We start from the raw sequence: 20,767 nt of genomic DNA, 5'->3' as shown, positions 1-20,767 counted from the left end.
CCTATTCAGTAAATTCAGTTCCGTTTGGGCCGTCGAGCTGCGTGTCACGGTACTCCCGTTTGCTCCTGTACGTTTCTGAGGCCGCTCGCTCTCGCTTCCGTTAAATTCGTAACACTCTCCCACGTTCTCGGCGCTAGTTCTTGCGGCGCGCGCCCGCGAGGAACTACGACATGTCGGATTCAGAAGGTAGGCCGAGGAAGAAAGAGAAGAAGGACAGATTCGGTGGTTTTATCATCGATGAGGCTGAGGTAGACTACGAAGTTGAGGATGACGATGAGTGGGAGGAAGGTGCCCAAGAAATTGGTATCGTGGGAAACGAGGTGGATGAGCTGGGACCGACTGCACGCGAGATTGAAGGACGACGCAGAGGTACAAACCTCTGGGAGTAAGTGTTAAAATTTCCGAGCTAATGTCGCGCATCTCGTATCTGTAACGGTCGAGTTTGCAATGAACGGATTCTCTAGTTCGCATAAGGAGGACGAGATTGAGGAGTATCTCCGAAAGAAGTATGCCGACGAGTCGATTGCCGCCCGTCGCTTTGGCGACGGCGGCGAAGAAATAAGCGACGAAATCACTCGGCTAACTTTGTTGCCCAGCGTGAAGGATCCCTATTTGTGGATGGTCAAGTGCCGAATAGGAGAAGAGAAAGCCACCGTGCTCCTATTGATGCGAAAATTCATCACGTATCAGTTTTCCAGTAAGAAATATAAATTTGAAAGATCGTGTCTCCACGATCTCGTGTTTCTTTTCGCGTATCTCTAAATATTTGCCTTTTAAAAAAATTTAGACGAGCCCCTGCAGATAAAATCCGTTGTCGCGCCGGAAGGTGTTAAAGGTTACATTTACATAGAAGCTTACAAGCAGCCGCATGTGAAAGCTGCTATCGAAAATGTTGGAAATCTCAGGATGGGTATATGGAAGCAGCGAATGGTACCGATTAAGGAGATGACAGATGTGCTGCGCGTAGAAACGTTGAAACGTAAGAAGAAGAGACGACCGCCAGCGAAACCATTCGATCCCGAAGCGATCCATTCTATCGGCGGGGAGGTTACCAGCGATGGAGATTTCCTTATTTTTGAAGGAAATCGATACAGTCGTAAAGGGTTTGTGTTTTATTAAAAAATCTCTTAGCAATCGTGTTTATTGTTATTAATCGAATTTAACTTATTTCTTATTAGGAGAGAGAGATATAGTAATTTTGTAAGAATATTTGGGTACGCTCCTTGGAAAAAGCGCCGTGTACAAGCCGAAGGGCGTATACACTAGAATAAACTAACTTATTTCTTATTTTGTGCAGATTTCTTTCGAGAATGTCCGTCGACAACGGCGGAATTGCCTCACCGATGCATCCCAGCGGGTTGGTCTCTCGTTCTCGTTTTGTGTATTTGTTTTCTCGATATGCTCCTTCAAAGTTTACTTGTAGTCAACTATTGATCAATCTTACAGAGGTGGTTTTGGATGAGGTGGCGGCGGTGGAAGAGGCAGAGGCCGTGGCGGCGGCGGTGCAAGACGCGACAGGGAAGTAATTGGAAATACAATCAAAATAACGGGTGGCCCCTACAAGGGAAACGTGGGTATTGTGAAGGATGCGACGGAGACAACAGCGCGCGTGGAACTACACTCCACGTGCCAGACAATCTCTGTCGATCTGTCTCGAATCGCAAACGTCGGCGTCCCAATAAAGGACGGTGGCTGCAGTTACAACAGAACTCCGGCTTACGGAGCCGGTGGGCAGACGCCGCTGTACGAGGGTGAGTATACTTTTTATTCTGTATATTTTCTGTTTGTACGATATACGTGTGGAAAGTGTGGACATTTTTTCTATTTCAATGTTACAGACGGTTCTCGCACCCCTCATTATGGTTCAATGACGCCGTCTCACGATGGATCGCGAACGCCAGGACAATCTGACGCCTGGGACCCGTCAGTTACTAACACACCCGCCAGGACAAACGATTTCGACGGCTACAGTATAGAAGAAGGTGGCTCGCTCGGTTACGGGCCCGGATATCCTCCCACCGGTGGGCCGTTTACCCCACAGACTCCGGGCACCATGTACGGCTCGGATCGACAATTTTATGATATACTTTAATGTAATATGTTCTACCTCTAGTCTTATTAAAACAGAAATAAAAGTTTTTATGACATATTGTACGTGTGTAAAGTTTCTTTACGATATGAGCAGTCATAAAAACTGGGGATAGCATCGTTAATATTTAATGCAGCATTTAAAGACTGCTGGCCTTTTGTTCTTCTATGGAAAGCATGCGCGTTTATTTTACATTACATGGTGAGAAGAAGAAGAAGACGTTGGTTCTCATGGATATTATGAAATCCTCAGGTTATAGAAGTACTAATTCCGTATTACATTTTTGTCGTTTATCATATTGTATTCCACATACTTTTATAGTTTATAGTATTCCACATACTATAAAATATAAATCAACACAGTATAATTTTCCATTTATAAAATTTTGCTCTTTATATAATCATTTTTTTATCGTAGTATTGTTAGTTTTTATTATGAATAATCTTTTAAATTTACATATTAATTTGTAATTATTTTACGCCCAAATTCTTTAATTTTATATAAAATATTGTTAGATTTTATATGGGCAACTGAAGTACATCGCTTAGGTTTGGAAATGTTGGGCTTGTGTAGCCTAAAAATACCACGTTTTCTATAAAAAGATTCTGGTCACAATTTCATGTAGGCATTATTTTAATTTTATTAGTATTGTTTATAATAATAATAATTATAATACTTTACATTTTGCTTTACCTCTCGTGTTAACATCAGTGAAATATACCATCATGCGATAGAAACGAACAGGTATGTCCGAAATTATTTGAAACGTTTGACAGTTTATTCTTTTATAAATAGAGTTTATTATTCTTTTACATTTTTACATTTTTTTTATATACACATACCACGAAGAGAGAGAGAAAGAGAGTGATAGAGGGGGGGTTTCTTTCTGTGCTGTGTGGGTATATTTATAATTAGTAAATTCTCTGCTTATGTACAACAACGACAAATTATTCCAAAAATATTGCACTGCAACATTGCTATAATGTTGCACTGCAATCTCTCTGAGGGCGAACATTTCAACGTTGCCGCAATCCTCCAGAAACGTTGCAGCAATGTTGCGCAACGTTGCTGCAATATTGCAATCTTGCAATGTAACATTTCTGTAATCTTCCTGCAATCTTTCTGTGCTGTGTGGGCGCGGTTTCGAAACGTCTCTCTGTATTTTTATTCTATTTTACATTAAACACTAAAGCTCCTTCCTGTTGAAAAAGACTCCCACGTTGTCCCACGATTACACGATTCTCAGGCCAAGTTTGAAGAAGAGCAATTCTCGCCCGCGTGGAAGAAGAGTCCCCGTCCATTCTTCTCACCTTCGTGTAGAATACGATCTCGTTACTGAAGAACTCGCCGCTCCGGAAGGTCTTCCTTCTGCCGACATTCTTGGGAATCGACTTGACGACGAAATTAACTTGCACCAGCACCTCCTCCGTAAATTTGTCACTCACGTCGCTTAAGTTAACGCGTATGTGGCGATCGAACGAAAAACCAACAATGTTTTTGTCTGGTTTTGAACCCGGGTCTTCGGATTACCCATGAAGAATAGAGATATCTCTATTCTTCATGGGAAAAGTTTGAAGCGCGCGCTTTCTGTTTCGCCGATGCCTCCGCTAGAGGCGCACTCGGTTTCCTTCCGCTGTGCTCTTCTACGCTTCTCCGTCAGCCCCGTGACTCCCGCGAGCCGCGTGAGCCCTGGTGAGCCCCGTCGCCCCCGTCAGCTATTCAGTTCCGTCTAGGCCGTCGAGCGGTTCTCACGTCTTCCAACGGAAGATAAGTTTTTGATCCTGCGGTGGCATCTTCCCGCGTGTGGCCCGATTACCAGGCCATATATTGCATCGTTCAATTCACTACATTCCAAGCAATACCATTAAGTCTATTGGTTCGACGTGGCCGTGTCGGCTCAGTGTCTGTGAGCCGGGAGCCAATAACCAGAGAAGAAGAAGACCGTCCGCTATTCGCACCAATAATTCGCACGGTCCTCGTTGAGTGTCGCGCTTGCGTACGACGCGGGACGCCATGATGCGTTCATGAGCTTGCATCGTGTCACGGTACTCCCGTTTGCTCCTGTACGTTTCTGAGGCCACCAGCCGCTCGCTCTCTCTTCCGTTAAATTCGTAACACTCTCCCACGTTCTCGGCGCGCGCCCGCGAGGAACTACGACATGTCGGATTCAGAAGGTAATAAAATCTCGCCGAGCGAGGCTAGGGTCTGTTGAGGTGCGACGTAGGATACACACGACGGGGCTTGTTTGTTGCAGGTGCCAGCGACGCGGGCAGCATCGGGGAAAGATCTCGGAGCGTCTCTCGCAGCAGGAGCCCTTCGCGAAGCTCGGTGTCCAGAAGTCCGTCCAGATCCAGATCCCGCTCGCGCTCCCGATCGCCGTCTGGGTGAGTCCAAAGTTAGAGCTTTCGATACGTGTTTCAAGATTCCCATGTACACGGATTTAAATTAATTTTCAACCTTAATCCTGTTTTATTTAGCCACTTTATGTATCGAAGAAGACTTCTGGTTCCACCAGAGTCCCTTGACTTTAGCCTCTATTTAACTCGTCTCTTCGTCTCTTTCTAACTGCCCTCCTAGAAAGAAACAAATAGTTAGAATTAGGCGACAATGGCAAAATCAAGCCTTAAGTATAGTCTGTTCGTTCGCTCTCGAAGGTAAACGAATATACCCTTGAGCATCCAACGGGCCGATCCGTCGCGCGGCGTGTTGGCGCTCGAGAGGTGACTTTGGGAAGCGTGAGATAAACATATTTCATCGATGTCCTTATTTGGGCATATTTCATGCGTTGTCCCCTTTCGTGTTTGTTTCTAATTCTCGATAACCTTCTACAATTTACCTATAAGTCTCGAAATATTCGTTCGAGGAAACGAGTCGTGATTCCGCGCTCAGCCAAATCGGTCTACCAACGCACTTCTTTTTCTCAAGCGAATCTTCTCTTCGCAAGCGAGTGATAGTCTATACCTCGGTTTCTGTGCGAACCTAATAACGCGATCTTACTCTCAATTTAAATTTGGTTAGTTTAAGAGTGAATTAATTGCGGGACGTGTTCGTTCGTTTTCGCGTGATCCGGCTGCTTCGCGAGAAGATCTCCGGGCGGCTCGCGTCGAAGATTTCCGCTCGAGTGGGCGCTCAGTCCGGCGCTCGGCAAGATTTCCGACGGGCGTTAAAGCAGCGAGTGAACGGATCATCCAAGATTTCCGAACAACGGTTGCGAACCTCACGTCTCCCGCGAACCTATTAAAATAAACGGTTTTTTTTTCTTTTGTTTAACATAAACGCTCTTAAGTTTCTTCCTTCAACCACAAAGTCCTACAGCGAGCTTCTGCATTTGCGTACGCTCTCACCGCGCTCAGCGCTGGGCGGTTCCGGCGTTCTTGTCGAAAATTCCTCCTGACAGTTCGCAATCATAGTCCAAGTGTTTACTTGATTCCTTACCTCTTGAGCAAACTATAAATTAACGTAACTTGTTTTTGCTTAGATTATTAGCCCATCAACTGCCTCACTTTGTTACGTAATGCTCATTTTACTTACAGCTCAGAGGATGGAGAAGCTAAGCTAGACGAGGCAGAAGAAGTCAGATCCGGAGATGAGGAAGCCGTGGAACCAGAGGAGGAACCCGAAGGTACAAATCGTGCGATTTCTAGTCGCACACGCAACATTGTTGTATAATTTCTTGTTATATATATATATATATATGTTTCGTATTTGCAGGAGAAGATTTAGATAACAGCAGTGAATACGACGAGGAAGAGGATGAGGAGGATGATGACAGGCCGAGGAAGAAAAAAAAGAAGGACAGGTTCGGTGGTTTTATCATCGATGAGGCTGAGGTAGACGACGAAGTTGAGGATGACGATGAGTGGGAGGAAGGTGCCCAAGAAATTGGTATCGTGGGAAACGAGGTGGATGAGCTGGGACCGACTGCACGCGAGATTGAAGGACGGCGCAGAGGTACAAACCTCTGGGAGTAAGTGTTAAAATTTCCGAGCTAATGTCGCGCATCTCGTATCTGTAACGGTCGAGTTTGCAATGAACGGATTCTCTAGTTCGCAGAAGGAGGACGAGATTGAGGAGTATCTCCGGAAGAAGTATGCCGACGAGTCGATTGCCGCCCGTCGCTTTGGCGACGGCGGCGAAGAAATGAGCGACGAAATCACTCAGCAAACTTTGTTGCCCGGCGTGAAGGATCCCAATTTGTGGATGGTCAAGTGCCGAATAGGAGAAGAGAAAGCCACCGTGCTCCTATTGATGCGAAAATTCATCACGTATCAGTTTTCCAGTAAGAAATATAAATTTGAAAGATCGTGTCTTCACGATCTCGTGCTTCGTTTCGCGTATCTCTAAATATTTGCCTTTTAAAAAATTTTAGACGAGCCCCTGCAGATAAAATCCGTTGTCGCGCCGGAAGGTGTTAAAGGTTACATTTACATAGAAGCTTACAAGCAGCCGCATGTGAAAGCTGCTATCGAAAATGTTGGAAATCTCAGGATGGGTATATGGAAGCAGCAAATGGTACCAATTAAGGAGATGACAGATGTGCTGCGCGTAGTTAAAGAGCAGACCGGTTTAAAAGCCAAGCAATGGGTCCGTTTGAAGCGAGGCATCTATAAAGATGACATAGCTCAGGTTGATTACGTCGACTTAGCACAGAACCAAGTCCACTTGAAATTGCTTCCGAGAATCGATTACACTAGACCACGCGGGGCATTGAGAACGGCGCAGAGTGAATCCGAAGCGTTGAAACGTAAGAAGAAGAGACGACCGCCAGCGAAACCATTCGATCCCGAAGCGATCCGTTCTATCGGCGGGGAGGTTACTAGCGATGGAGATTTCCTTATTTTTGAAGGAAATCGATACAGTCGTAAAGGGTTTGTGTTTTATTAAAAAATCTCTTAGCAATCGTGTTTATTGTTATTAATCGAATTTAACTTATTTCTTATTAGGAGAGAGAGATATAGTAATTTTGTAAGAATATTTGGGTACGCTCCTTGGAAAAAGCGCCGTGTACAAGCCGAAGGGCGTATACACTAGAATAAACTAACTTATTTTGTGCAGGTTCCTTTATAAAAATTTCACCACAAGTGCTATTATCGCGGAGGGTGTGAAACCTACGCTTTCCGAATTGGAGAGATTTGAAGAAGCCCCGGAAGGTGTTGAGATTGATTTAAGTGGCACGCCAGGGACCGGGACTTCTGGGAAAGAAGATCCGAATGTAACACATTCCTTCAGTAACGGAGATAATGTGGAGGTTTGCGAGGGTGAATTGATAAATCTACAGGGAAAGATCGTTTCTATAGACGGCAACATGATTATGGTTATGCCGAAGCATGAAGAACTTAAAGAGGCTTTGGAATTCCAAGCTTCAGAGTTGCGAAAATATTTCACTCAGGGCGATCACGTTAAGGTAAAGTTTGCTCGATATTTCGTTTTTAAAACAGAATTTCTTCTTTTACAATGTTACAACATTAGTTTCGTTAATTTGCAGGTTGTAGCAGGAAGATACGAGGGTGATACAGGTTTAATTGTTAGAGTAGAACAAAATAGAGTAGTTTTATTTTCCGATTTGTCAATGCACGAACTCGAGGTCCTCCCGAGGGATCTGCAGTTGTGCTCTGATATGGCCACCGGCGTTGATAGCTTAGGTCAATTCCAATGGGGTGACTTGGTGCAACTCGACGCACAGACAGTCGGTGTTATCGTCCGATTGGAACGTGAGAATTTCCACGTCCTCTCTATGCATGGCAAGGTGGTCGAAGCGAGACCGCAAGGTCTTACGAAGCGCCGAGAAAATAGAAACGCGGTCGCTCTAGACTCGCAACAGAACACCATACAGAAAAAAGACATTGTTAAAGTGGTCGACGGACCGCATGCGGGCCGAGGTGGTGAAATTAAACACCTGTACCGAAGCTTTGCCTTTTTACACTCGAGAATGTTCGTCGACAACGGTGGAATATTCGTATGCAAGACCAGACATTTACAATTATCCGGTGGAAATAAGACAACTTCCATCAATTCTATGTCGCCAGTGGCAGGATTTATGTCACCTAGAATTGCCTCTCCGATGCATCCCAGCGGGTTGGTCTCTCGTTCTCGTTTTGTGTATTTGTTTTCTCGATATGCTCCTTTAAAGTTTACTTGTAGTCAACTATTGATCAATCTTACAGAGGTGGTTTTGGACGAGGTGGCGGCGGTGGAAGAGGCAGAGGCCGTGGCGGCGGCGGTGCAAGACGCGACAGGGAATTGATTGGAACCACCATCAAAATAACGGGTGGGCCCTACAAGGGAAATGTGGGCATTGTAAAGGATGCGACGGAGACAACAGCGCGCGTGGAACTACACTCCACGTGCCAGACAATCTCCGTCGATCGATCACATATTGCAAACGTCGGCGTCCCGACAAAGGACGGCGGTTTCAGTAGTTACAATAGAACCCCGGCTTACGGAGCCGGTGGGCAGACGCCAATGTACGCGAGGGACGGGTCAAAAACACCCATGCACGGTTCCCAAACGCCTATGTACGAGAGTGAGTATACTTTTCTATTCTGTATATTTTCTGTTTGTACGATATACGTGTGGAAAGTGTGGACATTTTTTTCTATTTCAATGTTACAGACGGTTCTCGCACCCCTCATTACGGTTCAATGACGCCGTCTCACGATGGATCGCGAACGCCAGGACAATCTGGCGCCTGGGACCCGTCAGTTACTAACACACCCGCCAGGACAAACGATTTCGACGGCTACAGTATAGAAGAAGGTGGCTCGCCCGGTTACGGGCCCGGATATCCTCCCACCGGTGGGCCGTTTACCCCACAGACTCCGGGCACCATGTACGGCTCGGAACAAAGCTTCAGCTCGTATCAGCCGAGTCCTAGTCCTGCGGGCAGTGCTACCGCGAGCCCGAGTCCCACAGGCTACGTTGCTACTCCGTCTCCAAGCGGCACTGGATACACCACCAGCCCACACGGTGCATTTGCAACACCTTCTCCGATGGGTTATAGTCCTATGACACCTGGTAAGTGATATAACGACGATAGCGGAATCTGAGGGCTGGGATCGAGACCAGAATCTGTCGAATACGAATCAATTGTTTTCACACGGAGCTATGAGTGGCGGAAGCAAATTCTTGATCGCAACAAGTTATGGGCTCGGTATGAGGTGCAATACTCGTTAAGCATAATTCGTAATTGTTGCAGGAGTACCAAGTAGTCCATACAATCCACACACACCTGGTTCAGGACTGGACGCAGTCGGTTCTGGTGTCATGGGTAGCTCGGAGTGGCATACGACGGATATCGAAGTACGCATTCGCGACTCCCACGATGATCCTGCTCTCGCTGGACAACAAGCAGTCATCCGAGGAATTTCAGTAAGTGATTCTGTGCCGATTCTCGGTAAAGTGAGATATTGTCGCGATATCGGTAGCTGATGTATACGCATCTTTCCAAGTTTTCTTCTCCAAGATTGACATATTTTTATTTGCAACAGGGTGGTATGTGCACTGTTTATCTACCAACCGAGGACCGAGTTGTGAACCTAGTGTGCGAACAGTTGGAGCCCGTGGTACCGTCGCGCGGCGACCGAGTCAAAGTGATCCTGGGCGAAGACCGCGAATCGGTCGGCACCTTACTTTCGATCGACAATCAAGAAGGTGTCGTAAAACTTAACACAGACGAAATAAAGTTCTTGCAATTGCGATTTTTGTGTAAAATGAAAGCGCACGAGAAGGTCGACATAAAATAAAAACATAATTTTCTATTACACGCAATATTAAAGCGTGGTATGTATAATAATAATAAGTAATAAATAGATTATGCAACTGCGATTTTTGTGTAAAATGAAAGCGCACGAGAAGGTCGACATAAAATAAAAACATAATTTTCTACTACACGCAATATTAAAGCGTGGTATGTATAATAATAATAAGTAATAAATAGATTACGCGTACATCATCTATTTATTACTTATAGTAATAGAAAATTATGTTTTTATTTTATGTTACAACTTGATTATCCAATTTTACAATTGGACGTAAATTACTGTCACATTTGGATAATCAAGTTGTTACAACTACAAATAAATATATTTAACCTGTAACAATTGTATCTTGTGTAACATTGTGTCATTTTCTCCCATTCTCTCACATTCTCATATTCCACTCATTATCTCCTCTTTTCTTGATTTTTTTTACCTTGTAACTAGTACATTTTATTGATTCCCCTTAGGGTTACAAGGCGTTTTTGAAGGAACGTGCCCAAACACGGCTTCTTATAACACCTCTCTCTATATCCACTTCGCTATGTGGCGATCGAACGAAAAACCAACAATGTTTTTGTTTGGTTTTAAACCCGGGTCTTCGGATTACCAGACCAGCGCACAATCCTCTGCGCCACGATCGCCACTTTTACCTTGATGTAAACAAGTGCACTTTTCTTATAAATTTATGTGTTCATAAAATAAGCAATCACGTCTGAAGTTATTGTTTCATTAACACGAAATAAGATGTGATAGTGTGGGTAGAATGATGGGCACAAACTGTTATAGGCTTGTCAAAAATATCCAAGAAACCCGTGAAAAAAAATCACGCGGTTGAACATTTGGAATTCGTGTTTCGGAGCATGAATATATGTTCCTTGTGGTTTTCTTTAGTACTTGTAGGCTACATTTTCAGTAAAAGGTTTGTTGCATTCGATAAAGACGTGACATTTAATTAAATGTATACGTTTATTTAACTTTGTGCAATACCAGCATTTGTTTAAGTAAATTAATTCTTCCCTGATTAATATTTACATCGAACATAATCGTGTTACTGATTAAAGTTTTTAATCTATTTGCTGTCTTGTTCGTGACAGGGTAATCGAGGCTAAATCTTTTAAACATGGTCACAAAACCGGTACCGTTTTATTCGAAAGAAACGATTATGGAAAGCAATGTTGGGCAAGCGATGAATTTACCATTCTTAGTAGTCGGAGGATGTTTCAGGATATTCTGCCCCAAGTAAGGCCGATGGAAGCACCTAAGATAATCACAAGAACTTTGGCCGCGTTCAGTGGAAAAAGTTGCTTCCAACTGTTGTAAAAATCTTGAATCTGATTGGCGTATGCTTTTAATTGTGGCAGAATCTAAGAGCATACTCCAGTCTTTACGAATTTTACAGCTGCTGCGACGTAGCTTCTTCCGCTGAGCGCAGCCAACTTTGAGAACTCTGTTCCTAAAAAGGAATGTATCTGTTTCATTTTTCTATTTATGTAAAAAATGTTAAAGGAGGTCGTAATAAGTGCTCGGCTTAAAGGAACGCACAGGAAGCTTTCTAAAATTTTTCTCTCCTCCAGGTGAATGTCATCGATCCCCAGAATGATCAGTATATAGCGCATCTCATGGACTATTTTCACATATGCCTCGAGAGCGTGCGGAGGCTGTCCGTGGGCAAAACGAAGCATTTGATGCTGAAAGCTTTGGCGGACACTCTGGGCGGTTACTTGCGGGTCCACATCCTCCCCATCACAAGGCACTCGTATTACGCGGGTAACATCAAGTATCGTAACGCGAGGATGCTGTTCGAGCTCTTCGACGAGCTGAAGGACTTCCTTCAGACCAACGGCGCCGGATGGTCCAAGCCCAGCCAGGTCCTTACGAACGTCAGGATCCCCCCCATCGTAATTACACCACCGAAAACGTCGGTCGCCTGTAATGGGCTTATTACGTATTCGGCGTGTAAGTGTGTCTAGTCCCGGCTCTGATTGAACCTTCGCGGTTCGAAGACATTACGAAAATGCATGTCACATAGATAGTTTGATACTTAATTTTGTAAGCGGTAAGCACTTTACAAAAGGAGAAAACCTAGTCCTGGATTCCTGGGAAAAAATTGAAAATCCAATCACAAATTTAAAAAACTGTATCGAATGCACGCTTCGATTTGGAATTGTGAAACGATCTGACAATTGTTTGTTTCTCACGTAAATAGCTTCCGAACGTGACGGCGGTGACTACCGAAGCTTCACGTTCAGAAAGAAGAAACGGTCTACGATGAAGCGGGGACATTCGAGACGTGCGGTCGACGGTGAGAGCGAAGGAACGAGTTTAACTTTGAACGACACTTGTATACTATTTTAGTATTCCACATATGGCTGACACACGAATGAGAGCTAAAAGCAGTACAATCTTTGTCATCTAAAAAAAATAAGAAACTATTTTTGTATAAAAATCGATAATTTATGTAACTAATTGTAAGTTAAAAGTAAATCAATGTAAAACTACACGGAGAGAATTTTCTCTTAAAATTCATCCTAAAAACAATCGTGGAACATGACATTTTGAAGAACTATATAAAAGTTCTTTTAAATTTCACTATACATTTTTTACTAATAAAATTTATATTAAATTTAATTACTAGTTTTCAAAACAAACGCATAAAATTCTTCGAAATGCCGTGCCGTTCCACGGTTGCATGATTGTCAAGCTAAATGTTACGAGGAAATTCTCTCCGTGTATCCGTTCTGTAAAGAGATTGAAAGGATCACCGCAAAACATTGTCTACGACAGCTGGGAAATTTTACACTACGGTTTACTTTTAATTTCAAGTGCTGCATACGAGTACCAATTATCGCTGGACTTTTTCTTTTACCAAGGTAACGAAGCTACGGCTAGCGAAGTCACAATACCCCTCCCGTTCCTCGATAATGAAGCAGAGCCTAACAGGTAGTTATCGAGTGGCAATTTGTAAGAATGCCTGGGCGATCAAACAGCCTCAACGCGTCACTCTCTATCTAGCATCGCGCTGCCCTTCAAAACCGACAGCCTGCAATCACTGTACGCGGAAAAATCGGCATTCACCCTCGTGAAGTACTACATCGCCAGCGTCAAGTGCATCACCTCGCGGTCCAGCGCGAAAGCGCGGCTGCGAAAGTTCAACAAGGACTTCTACGCCTGGTTGCAACAATCTGTACATCATCAGCAGATCTTCGATGAAATAACGATAATATAAACCGCAGGATGTCTGGAGAAAGAATTCTATCCGGCGAGAAATGACTCGTCGAGCGATGTCGAATCGATATTGACACTGTCAAGTTGACGTCGATTCGACGAATCATTTCTCACCGGGTAGAGCTTCCACGCTAGAGAAATCACGCTCTATTCCTTTTTCGCAGACTATTTTACAATTATTAACGCGGTCGTTCAAGATTAATCTTGGACGCGGAGCAAAGAAAGACATTTCTCGCATTCCAGGTGCGTCGACACCTAGACGACGAGAAATGGTATCCGGCATTCGGTGGTGTCCTCCGAGTACTGGCTACCTTGCGAGAATCGGGTAATATTTCATGACGGTCTTTCGTTGCAATTCGCCGCGTTTGAAAATTAACGAGACCGATATGCTATTCCGTTTAAGCGTCCTCGCGTAGCTAAGAAACTGCAGCCACTGCAACATTTCTCTGACCGTGCTCGCGAATTCGTGCGCGATTTCATCGTGCGCTTTCAAGGGGAGTAAAATATAAACGCGTGTCCATTAACCCTTTGATGCGCCTCGAGGATCAAAATGACCCCAGTGCATTTTGCTTCACATAACGTTTTCATCGCGTATACGGAAAGTTTTGGTTTATTTTACAATAACATCGCGTTAGAGACGATCAATCAACGGTCGTCTGTTCTGTGTTGGAAACTTGGAAGTAGAGAGAAAATTAATGCAACGATCGATTTGAAAGCCTCAACCTTCGTTGTATCTCACGCGATGTTTCTTCTCGCGAATGATTGTACAGCATATATCTCTTACGACTTGATGTTTCAGATGTTGGCGACGATATCGTGAGGAGCAGAACGAGTGGTACTTATCAAGTTATGCCGAAAGTAGGTACGGAACGTGCGAGTCAGACGGACGGGAGTGCGCCGCCGCTTTACAAAGGAAAAGGAGAAAGTAGGTTGTTCCCTCGCGAGACAATAAGGTTTTTTCGCCTTCGCAACTGTATCACTTAATTCAACAGTACTACTTTCTAATGCTCAAAGGCGCAATTAAATGGCTCCGTAGCTAAATTGTAAGACGATTAAATTTGTGCCGATTGAATTCAGACGACGGCGCAACGGCACTCGGACCTACGGAGCTCGTGATTATAGTTTTGGTATCCGTACTGGTGATATGGTTATTGGTGGGCTTGAGCCTGGTGTGCTACAGATTTCTCACCAAGCCCTCCGAGGGCTGCACACCCTGCGAATCAAAGGCTACACCGTAAGTTAAGGCGTCACTCTCTCCCTCGAGTCTTTCTACTTCGTATTACATCCAGTTTTACTCCGAATTATGTCTATGTTAAATATCTACTCTCTAAAAGTCAATCAGTGCATCATCACTGAAAACAGTTACAAGTCCCACACTGAAAATTTTATTTAAGGGACTAGTTTATTTAAAATTGCGTTCAAGCTATTTGTTATTCAGATCAATTAGTGTGCACGTGAATGTGTTATTTAAATTTTGAATCGGCTTGTAAGATTCGCCTAGAATCTTGTGAAAAAAAAACGGATTCTTGGGGGATGCTGTAATATTCAATCCGTGTTCCTCTCTCCAGATTCGCGGTTCTCTACGAGAATACGGACTGCTGCCAGCCAGATACTTGCCCCTCGAAGCCGTTGCGTAAGGGCGTGGTTGAAAAATTGAAGGAATGGTGGAGAGATAGGTTTGGACGATGCCCAGGGGGATGCCAGGAGCACGCGGACGAGGAACGTTGCCTGGCCGCGATGAGTTACAGCAGCAGAGATGTCGTCAGCGATAGCAGCAGAATTTATCCGTGGGCGTGTCTTTTTACGTTAATTACGTTACCCCGCCGCGTTATTTGCATCAAAATAATATTTGTCCGTTAATAATGTCAGAACGGCACCGCGGTTGTGTCTACGCCGATTACCGAATTGATCGTATCGCGCTGTGCTATTTTCATCGCAATCTTACGTCTCACTATTTCGATCAGCAGGAGAAGGAAATACTCTAAATCCACCTCCGCTCCGCAATTAGGAATGCCCAGGGGTCGTGCGGTTTTCAAAGTTAATAACTATTTACCTTGTTATTTAAGCGAACGGCACACGACACTACTTTTCCTACTGGATTCCCCGCCGGAAATAATTCTACAAAGTTCTACGAAAAAATTAAATGTGAATCTAAGAAATTCTACGTAAAAAGTGTCATAAAAATCAACCATGAAATCGTTAGAATTGGAACACTTTGGTTAAACCAGCAAAGTTTTGTACGAATTTTGACAAGATTGTACACTTTTCTAAATCTTGCAATAATTTCTTGATTTGAGAGCGTCGTAATTTGTGGTACTGTTTCGAGGATACTTTTGCAGAAAAACAAATGTTTCAACGAAGATATAAAAATTTCTATTTCAAGTTTTTGTATAGTTATAGAAATTTTTTCCGCTAGGTTTGCTTACGAGAATCAATCAGGGGATCAATTCTGCGTCTTGCGACGTAGCGAAAATGCTAAGGCCCGGTCTACAGTGTGTTCTTTGCGCCTAGAAACATTCTATTTTATAGTCGATGGACGCGTTGAAAACTTTTGTGCGAGTTGATCAACTGTATATTATACATTGCACAATCGTGCACTGTCGACTAAATGTTTAAGCGCGTCGACTCGCCTGTATAAAACGGAACGTTTCTCGTTGCGAAAAACGCATTGTAGATCGGTGAACTTAAAAGCGAGCGGCTTTGTCTCTTCCTAAGGGAACAGTTAGAACGAGACAGAGCACACTTTTAGCATTTTCACCATAGCGCAAGATACAGAATCGACCCCTGGAATCTACCCTTAAATCACCCGATCTCAAATTCTGCATCCTTATTGCTCTCGCAAGCGATTCAGCGGGAAAACTGGTATCGTGCGCCGTTGGCTTCAGTTGTACGAAACGCATACGAGCGGATGCACTTTTCCCGAGCTGATGATTATCGTAGATTCTAGTAGATTCTAAGAGAACTGGAATTTAACATTCTATAACGAGTAGCCGTTTATTTTGCTGTCTCAATAAGACTCTTGTACAATCGCTACGAATGATTTCAGCACAGCGTATGCTACAGCTCCGAAGGATCGACCACCTGCTCCGACGGTCCAGCCAAGCTAAGATGACGATCGGACAACAAAAGACGACCTCGGGACGCGCGGAAGGCTTATATTTCCCCTCTAAAGTGTACCCACTTAACTACAGAACGTCTGCGCGAATAAAGCCTAAAATTTCACCGGCACAACGAGGCCAGGTCTCATCCGGCGCGAACGCCAAGATCGGCGCTGCGGGAAGAAACGCGAAGATTGTTTTACGGCCGCGCGCCGCGTCGGGCCATTAATCTGATTTCATTACAGGCGGCCGCGCCGAATGCGCACCCCCGATGTCTCTCCTCTCCCTCGCGCGGTCACGCGCGCTGTCCGCAACTTGTTGCGAGCGAGACGGAGGCATCGCGGGCGAGCGACGCGGCCGGCGGGCGGCGCGAAAGTGGGGAGAGCGGCGCGGCGCGGCGGCTTTATGCGCGCGCCCCCACCGCCGGCGGCTGGCGGCGCGCGTGCGCGTCACCCGAGCGGCGCCGAGACCGCGCGAAGTTAGCTGCCGGCCGGCAGTGTCGCGCGACACCTCGACCGTTCCGTTGCGCCTGCCTGTGTGCGTGAGGGACTGTGCGGGAGTGACACGCGTCGCCGAGGCCGGTTCTCGGTCAACGAAGTCGAGGAGCCGTCTCGTCGCGCCGGCCCCCGGACGTACAGCCGCAATTCGTACGATCAGCTCGAGCAATTACGTCGCGTCGAACGCGGGGGGGACATGTACGCCCGTTGGTAAGTGTCCGAGCGCGCGCGCGAGCGCGCGTTGCCCCCGTACGTGCGCGTCTCCGGCGACCGACGACAGCGGAGTTGTCAGCGTTGACAGTTGACGCGCGATGTGCGGCACTTTGGCGGCGGCACCGTAACGGCTCCTCGTAGCGCGGTACCGCGCAGCAAGTTCGAGAAGGAACGGCGGCCGCCCTCTTTCGCGCGGGAAGGAGTCGCCGCGATTCGTGCGCAAATTCACGGCGGTTACGCTTGGCGGGTGCGACGCGCGGACACACGGACTTGCGGCACCGACGGTCGAGGGCGAACGGATATCGCCGCGGACTTGGATACCACGTGAGTTTTGACCCCCTTCGATCCGCTCGTGCGAGAAACGCGCGCGCGTGGATGCCGAAACGTCGCGGTCAGTTACGCCGAGCGGCGGCGGCGGCGGCGGCGCGCGCGCATGCTCCATCTTGAAAATTTGAAATTTGCACAGGCTGCGAGTCGCGTCGGCGGACGGGAACGCGCGCGTCTCCGGGCATCCCGGGTCTGCTTTCCTCGAGTATGCGCGACGCTCGGCGGGATCCTCGCGCTTCCCCGTGTACGTGCGCGTCTAACAATTGACTTGAGTGCGTTGTCTCGTGTGTTTCGCCGTGGGACGACATCATGGCACGCAGGGATCACCGCCAGTTATGCACGCTGTTCCTCCTCCTCCTCGTCGCGGACATCTTGAAAGGTGAGTCTTCGGTGCGGCCTGAACACGAAAGATTCTCGAGCCGAGGATATAAAGCGCGCGAGACTCTGCGTCATTTGGCCAACGGTTTTTCATCTTCTGGTCAACCGTTGAACAGAGGCTAGTCGACTCCATTTTTTTTTTGAACGTCATCTCAGGCCCAGGTTTTCGTCTTCAGGTTAACCGCGAATCGGAAGTCAGCGGACCCTCCATCTGCTTTTACATTATTGTCGAGGATCGACTAACGTTTAGTTAACAGTTAGCCAGAAAATGAAGAACCAGGTCGTCTGAGCAAAATCTTGTACACCAATGCCCACTAATGCCCGGTGGGCATTGCTTTATCTTATTATCTTATTTTATCTTGTTGTATCTTGTCTTATTTTATCTTTATATTGTCCCAGCAAGACCTAACGCTCAAGCTATTGCCAAGAAATGCCTGGTAATGCCCAGTAGTGCCGAAAATCTGGACACCACAAAGCCCTCAGCGGTTTCCCAGACATCGGTTAACTGCTAACCGAAGGTCAATTGATCCCCTGTCTCTTTTTAGCGAGCAAGAATAGAAAAAGATAGGGAATTGACCGAACTCTGGTTAACAGTTAACCGACGTTTGCGAAATTGTCCCCTCGGTGCTTTTTTAACCAATCACAGACGCCGTATTAGCCTCTCAAGACAACGCTTGAGACGATTTTGAATGAAGACTCGACTACGAATATAACCGGCCATAATGTTTTCCACATTCGCGAACCGTCTGTATTTCAGTGCGGTTCAGCAGCTCGAATGGTTCTTTTTTTTTCCCTTCAACGACGTTAACGAACGACGAAGCGTGCCGTTACTTTCCTCGCGATCTTTTTACCGGCCGCTTTCAGCGGCTCGACCGCGGGAGTTCTCGAGGCATACGTTTTAAAGGCAAACGTTTAATCTCCACTCGAAATTTGCGATTGGCCGAAACGATTCGAGGGTACTTTCAACTTCTGTTCTTCTTCATAAACATTCAACAAGTGGCGACAGGTCCACTGGCTCGTGCGAGTTAAGTTCACGAGGGCTTTTCAAATCGGCCGAACTCCGCGAGGACTTTTCCCGTCGTAAAATATATCGAGCCTCGCCGCAGCGATCGAAGGCACGCCCTGTTGTACACGGTGTTTACGCGTCTCTCGCGCAAACCCGCGGGTTAAATTATCGAAACGCGTCGCAACGTGTGCGTGAATCGTCGCGCAACGTATATGAATTAATTATCCAACGGCGGAGAGTATTAATTTTAACGGGACATTATTGTAGCATTTATTGTAACAATTAACTAATTTTACGCGCGATAGTTTGTCGAAATTCCAATTTCGCGTTCCTAACGTATTTCGTATTTCGCAAATCGTTATTTTCGATTTGTACCCTTTTGACCGATAAATTTCATTTCGCGCGCAAATCGCCAAATTTCGCGTTATTAATCGAGAAATTCCGATAATCAGAATGTTTTGTCGCTTTACTGGAATCCGAGGGGGAAACCGCTGACCGAAATCTTGTACACCAATGCCCACTGATGCCCAGTGGGCATATTACTTTACCTTCTTATCTTATTTTATCTTTATAATGCCCCAGCAAGACCTAATGCCCAAATTAATGCCCAAAAAGTGCCCGGTAATGCCCAGTAATGCCGCAAATCTGTACACCACAATGCCCTCGGCGGTTTCCCCCCTCCCTGAAATCCGTCGAATGGACGAGCGCCGGAATTGTCGGATTAAAGCTTTTTTTTTCCTTTTACGACCGGAAAAGGGGGCTCGGAGCTCTTCATTTATCTCGATAAGATATCTTTCGTAATAAAATATCGAGTTGCTCCGACCGTTTGCTGCGCGATTCCCGCGTGCACGTAACGGCAGACGTTTCCAGCGTTCGCAGACGCTGTAATTTGTAAACGATTTAATGCATTTCACGCCCCGTTAGCCAGGGTAATAGGTTCACTTTTAATTACCGTCTAATGTACTTTCGCCGTCCCCCTTGACACCCAACTCTCGCCGCAACGCTTTTCGCTTTATCGATGACTGAGCCCCACGGACGGCGAATTCTGCGACAGAGTCCCGGGTCGATTTTTCCTGCCTGATTTTCTGCCCCGAAGCTGATTCGATTTGAAGATCGGCGCGTTTCTCAAGAATATTCGTGCGTTCACGTTAGTCGACGGATAACGGCGTCGTTTCTCTCTCTACACCCCGCGATTCCATTCTTCCGCATAAAAAGGCAACGGTTGCTGGCGAGGGGGAAAACCGCTGAGGGCATTGTGGTGTACAGACCTGCGTTACTGGGCATTACTGGGCATTTTCTGGGAATTACTTTGGGCATTATAAAGATGAAACAAGATAATTAAGATAAAGTAATGCCCACTGGGCATTAGTAGGCATTGGTGTACAAGACTTTGCTCAGCGGTTTCCCCCTCGGGCTGCTGTTTTTATGGGATTTTGTAGACTGCGCAGAGAATGATATAAAAGAATGATAATTTTGTTAACATTTTCCAAGATGCTGTATTGATTGATTTTATTGCTCAATAGCTATCGACTAAGCTCGTGGAGAATATCATCGTATAACATCTTCGTTGTCTTGGGGCCGGTTTCGCGAACGTCGGTTAACTGTTAACCAGAGTTCAGTCAGCTCCCTCTATCTTTTTCTATCTTATTACGTAAAAAGAGACAGAGAATCAATTAATCTTCGGTTAGCAGTTAACCGGCGTTTGTGAAACTCGCCCTTAGTTATCTTCCTGGTTGTCCTTTCTTTCGAGTGCATATAGACTGTGTAATTTAAAAACTTAGGTGCAACGTATTCGCTACGCGAACTTTCCTTGAGAGAGAAAATATGTGGCGACGTATTCATGAAAATCGCCGCGGCTTTCGGTTCGTGAATATTCATCGATAGTATAAAAAATAGGCAAGGGAACAATACATAAACCCGCGTGCTCGCACGCGCATTATAATTTTTTATCGTATCGCATACGCACTATCGATTTAATAACGCGATGGCGTTTAATGAAATTAGCGCAGAGCGGATGGCTGGTTTCTGCATAATATTATGGCTGCGTTTGTACGGCCATTCAATTTTAAAGAACGGTTTCAATATATCACAAATACGACACACCAGTGGGTTTTACATATTTAAATACAGTTGGACCGTTTTCTTTATCTATGATCGAGCGGATTTATAGAAGAGAG

General features: G+C 45.6%; 5 protein-coding genes across 7 annotated transcripts in view; all 5 read left to right on the top strand.

Annotated features, from left to right (window-relative positions):
- Positions 1-1,546, top strand: LOC105563898 (transcription elongation factor SPT5-like). The gene is made up of 5 exons (XM_012015882.1): positions 1-385; positions 465-697; positions 788-1,103; positions 1,298-1,357; positions 1,447-1,546. Exons 1-5 carry the CDS (start codon positions 171-173, stop codon positions 1,460-1,462), a joined length of 840 nt encoding a protein of 279 aa, XP_011871272.1. The 5' UTR covers positions 1-170; the 3' UTR covers positions 1,463-1,546.
- LOC105563919 (transcription elongation factor SPT5-like) lies at positions 1,463-2,149 on the top strand (the record flags this gene model as incomplete). The annotated part of the gene is made up of 2 exons (XM_012015921.1): positions 1,463-1,751; positions 1,839-2,149. Coding segments are annotated over 2 exons (543 nt in total), but the record flags the coding sequence as incomplete, so codon positions are not given.
- A 1,648-nt stretch (positions 2,150-3,797) lies between these two features.
- LOC105563899 (transcription elongation factor SPT5) lies at positions 3,798-10,193 on the top strand. 3 transcript variants are annotated; one of them, XM_012015885.1, is made up of 14 exons: positions 3,798-4,263; positions 4,344-4,473; positions 5,623-5,711; positions 5,801-6,056; positions 6,136-6,368; positions 6,459-6,957; positions 7,033-7,068; positions 7,145-7,493; positions 7,575-8,164; positions 8,254-8,612; positions 8,702-9,103; positions 9,285-9,457; positions 9,577-9,798; positions 9,926-10,193. In XM_012015885.1, the coding sequence occupies exons 1-14, from the start codon at positions 4,248-4,250 to the stop codon at positions 9,956-9,958; spliced, it is 3,387 nt and encodes a 1,128-aa protein (XP_011871275.1). In that variant the 5' UTR covers positions 3,798-4,247; the 3' UTR covers positions 9,959-10,193. The 3 variants fall into 3 exon arrangements, with proteins under 3 accessions (XP_011871275.1, XP_011871274.1, XP_011871276.1); XM_012015884.1 differs by having other exon boundaries at positions 3,799-4,263; positions 9,577-10,193; XM_012015886.1 differs by lacking the exon at positions 7,033-7,068 and having other exon boundaries at positions 3,799-4,263; positions 9,577-10,193.
- Positions 10,194-10,922: 729 nt separating this feature from the next.
- On the top strand, positions 10,923-14,509 carry LOC105563918. Its single transcript, XM_012015920.1, has 8 exons — positions 10,923-11,085; positions 11,421-11,802; positions 12,053-12,200; positions 12,631-12,716; positions 12,834-13,030; positions 13,315-13,396; positions 13,871-14,044; positions 14,131-14,509. Exons 1-8 carry the CDS (start codon positions 11,062-11,064, stop codon positions 14,307-14,309), a joined length of 1,272 nt encoding a protein of 423 aa, XP_011871310.1. The 5' UTR covers positions 10,923-11,061; the 3' UTR covers positions 14,310-14,509.
- Positions 14,510-16,738: 2,229 nt separating this feature from the next.
- The window catches only part of LOC105563897 (tyrosine-protein kinase transmembrane receptor Ror), a 284,316-nt gene continuing 280,287 nt past the window's right edge, over positions 16,739-20,767 (top strand). Inside the window, exon 1 of the mRNA XM_012015879.1 lies at positions 16,739-17,585. Coding sequence (XP_011871269.1) covers positions 17,516-17,585 — 70 coding nt within the window. The 5' untranslated portion in view covers positions 16,739-17,515. The remainder of the gene's footprint in view (positions 17,586-20,767) is intronic.

Source organism: Vollenhovia emeryi, unplaced genomic scaffold (assembly GCF_000949405.1).
Source record: "Vollenhovia emeryi isolate VEMERY1.0 unplaced genomic scaffold, V.emery_V1.0 DF939170.1, whole genome shotgun sequence".
Classification (NCBI taxonomy): Eukaryota; Metazoa; Arthropoda; class Insecta; order Hymenoptera; family Formicidae; genus Vollenhovia; species Vollenhovia emeryi.
The sequence above is the reverse complement of the archived record's forward strand: the minus strand, read 5'-3'. Positions and strand labels throughout refer to the sequence as shown.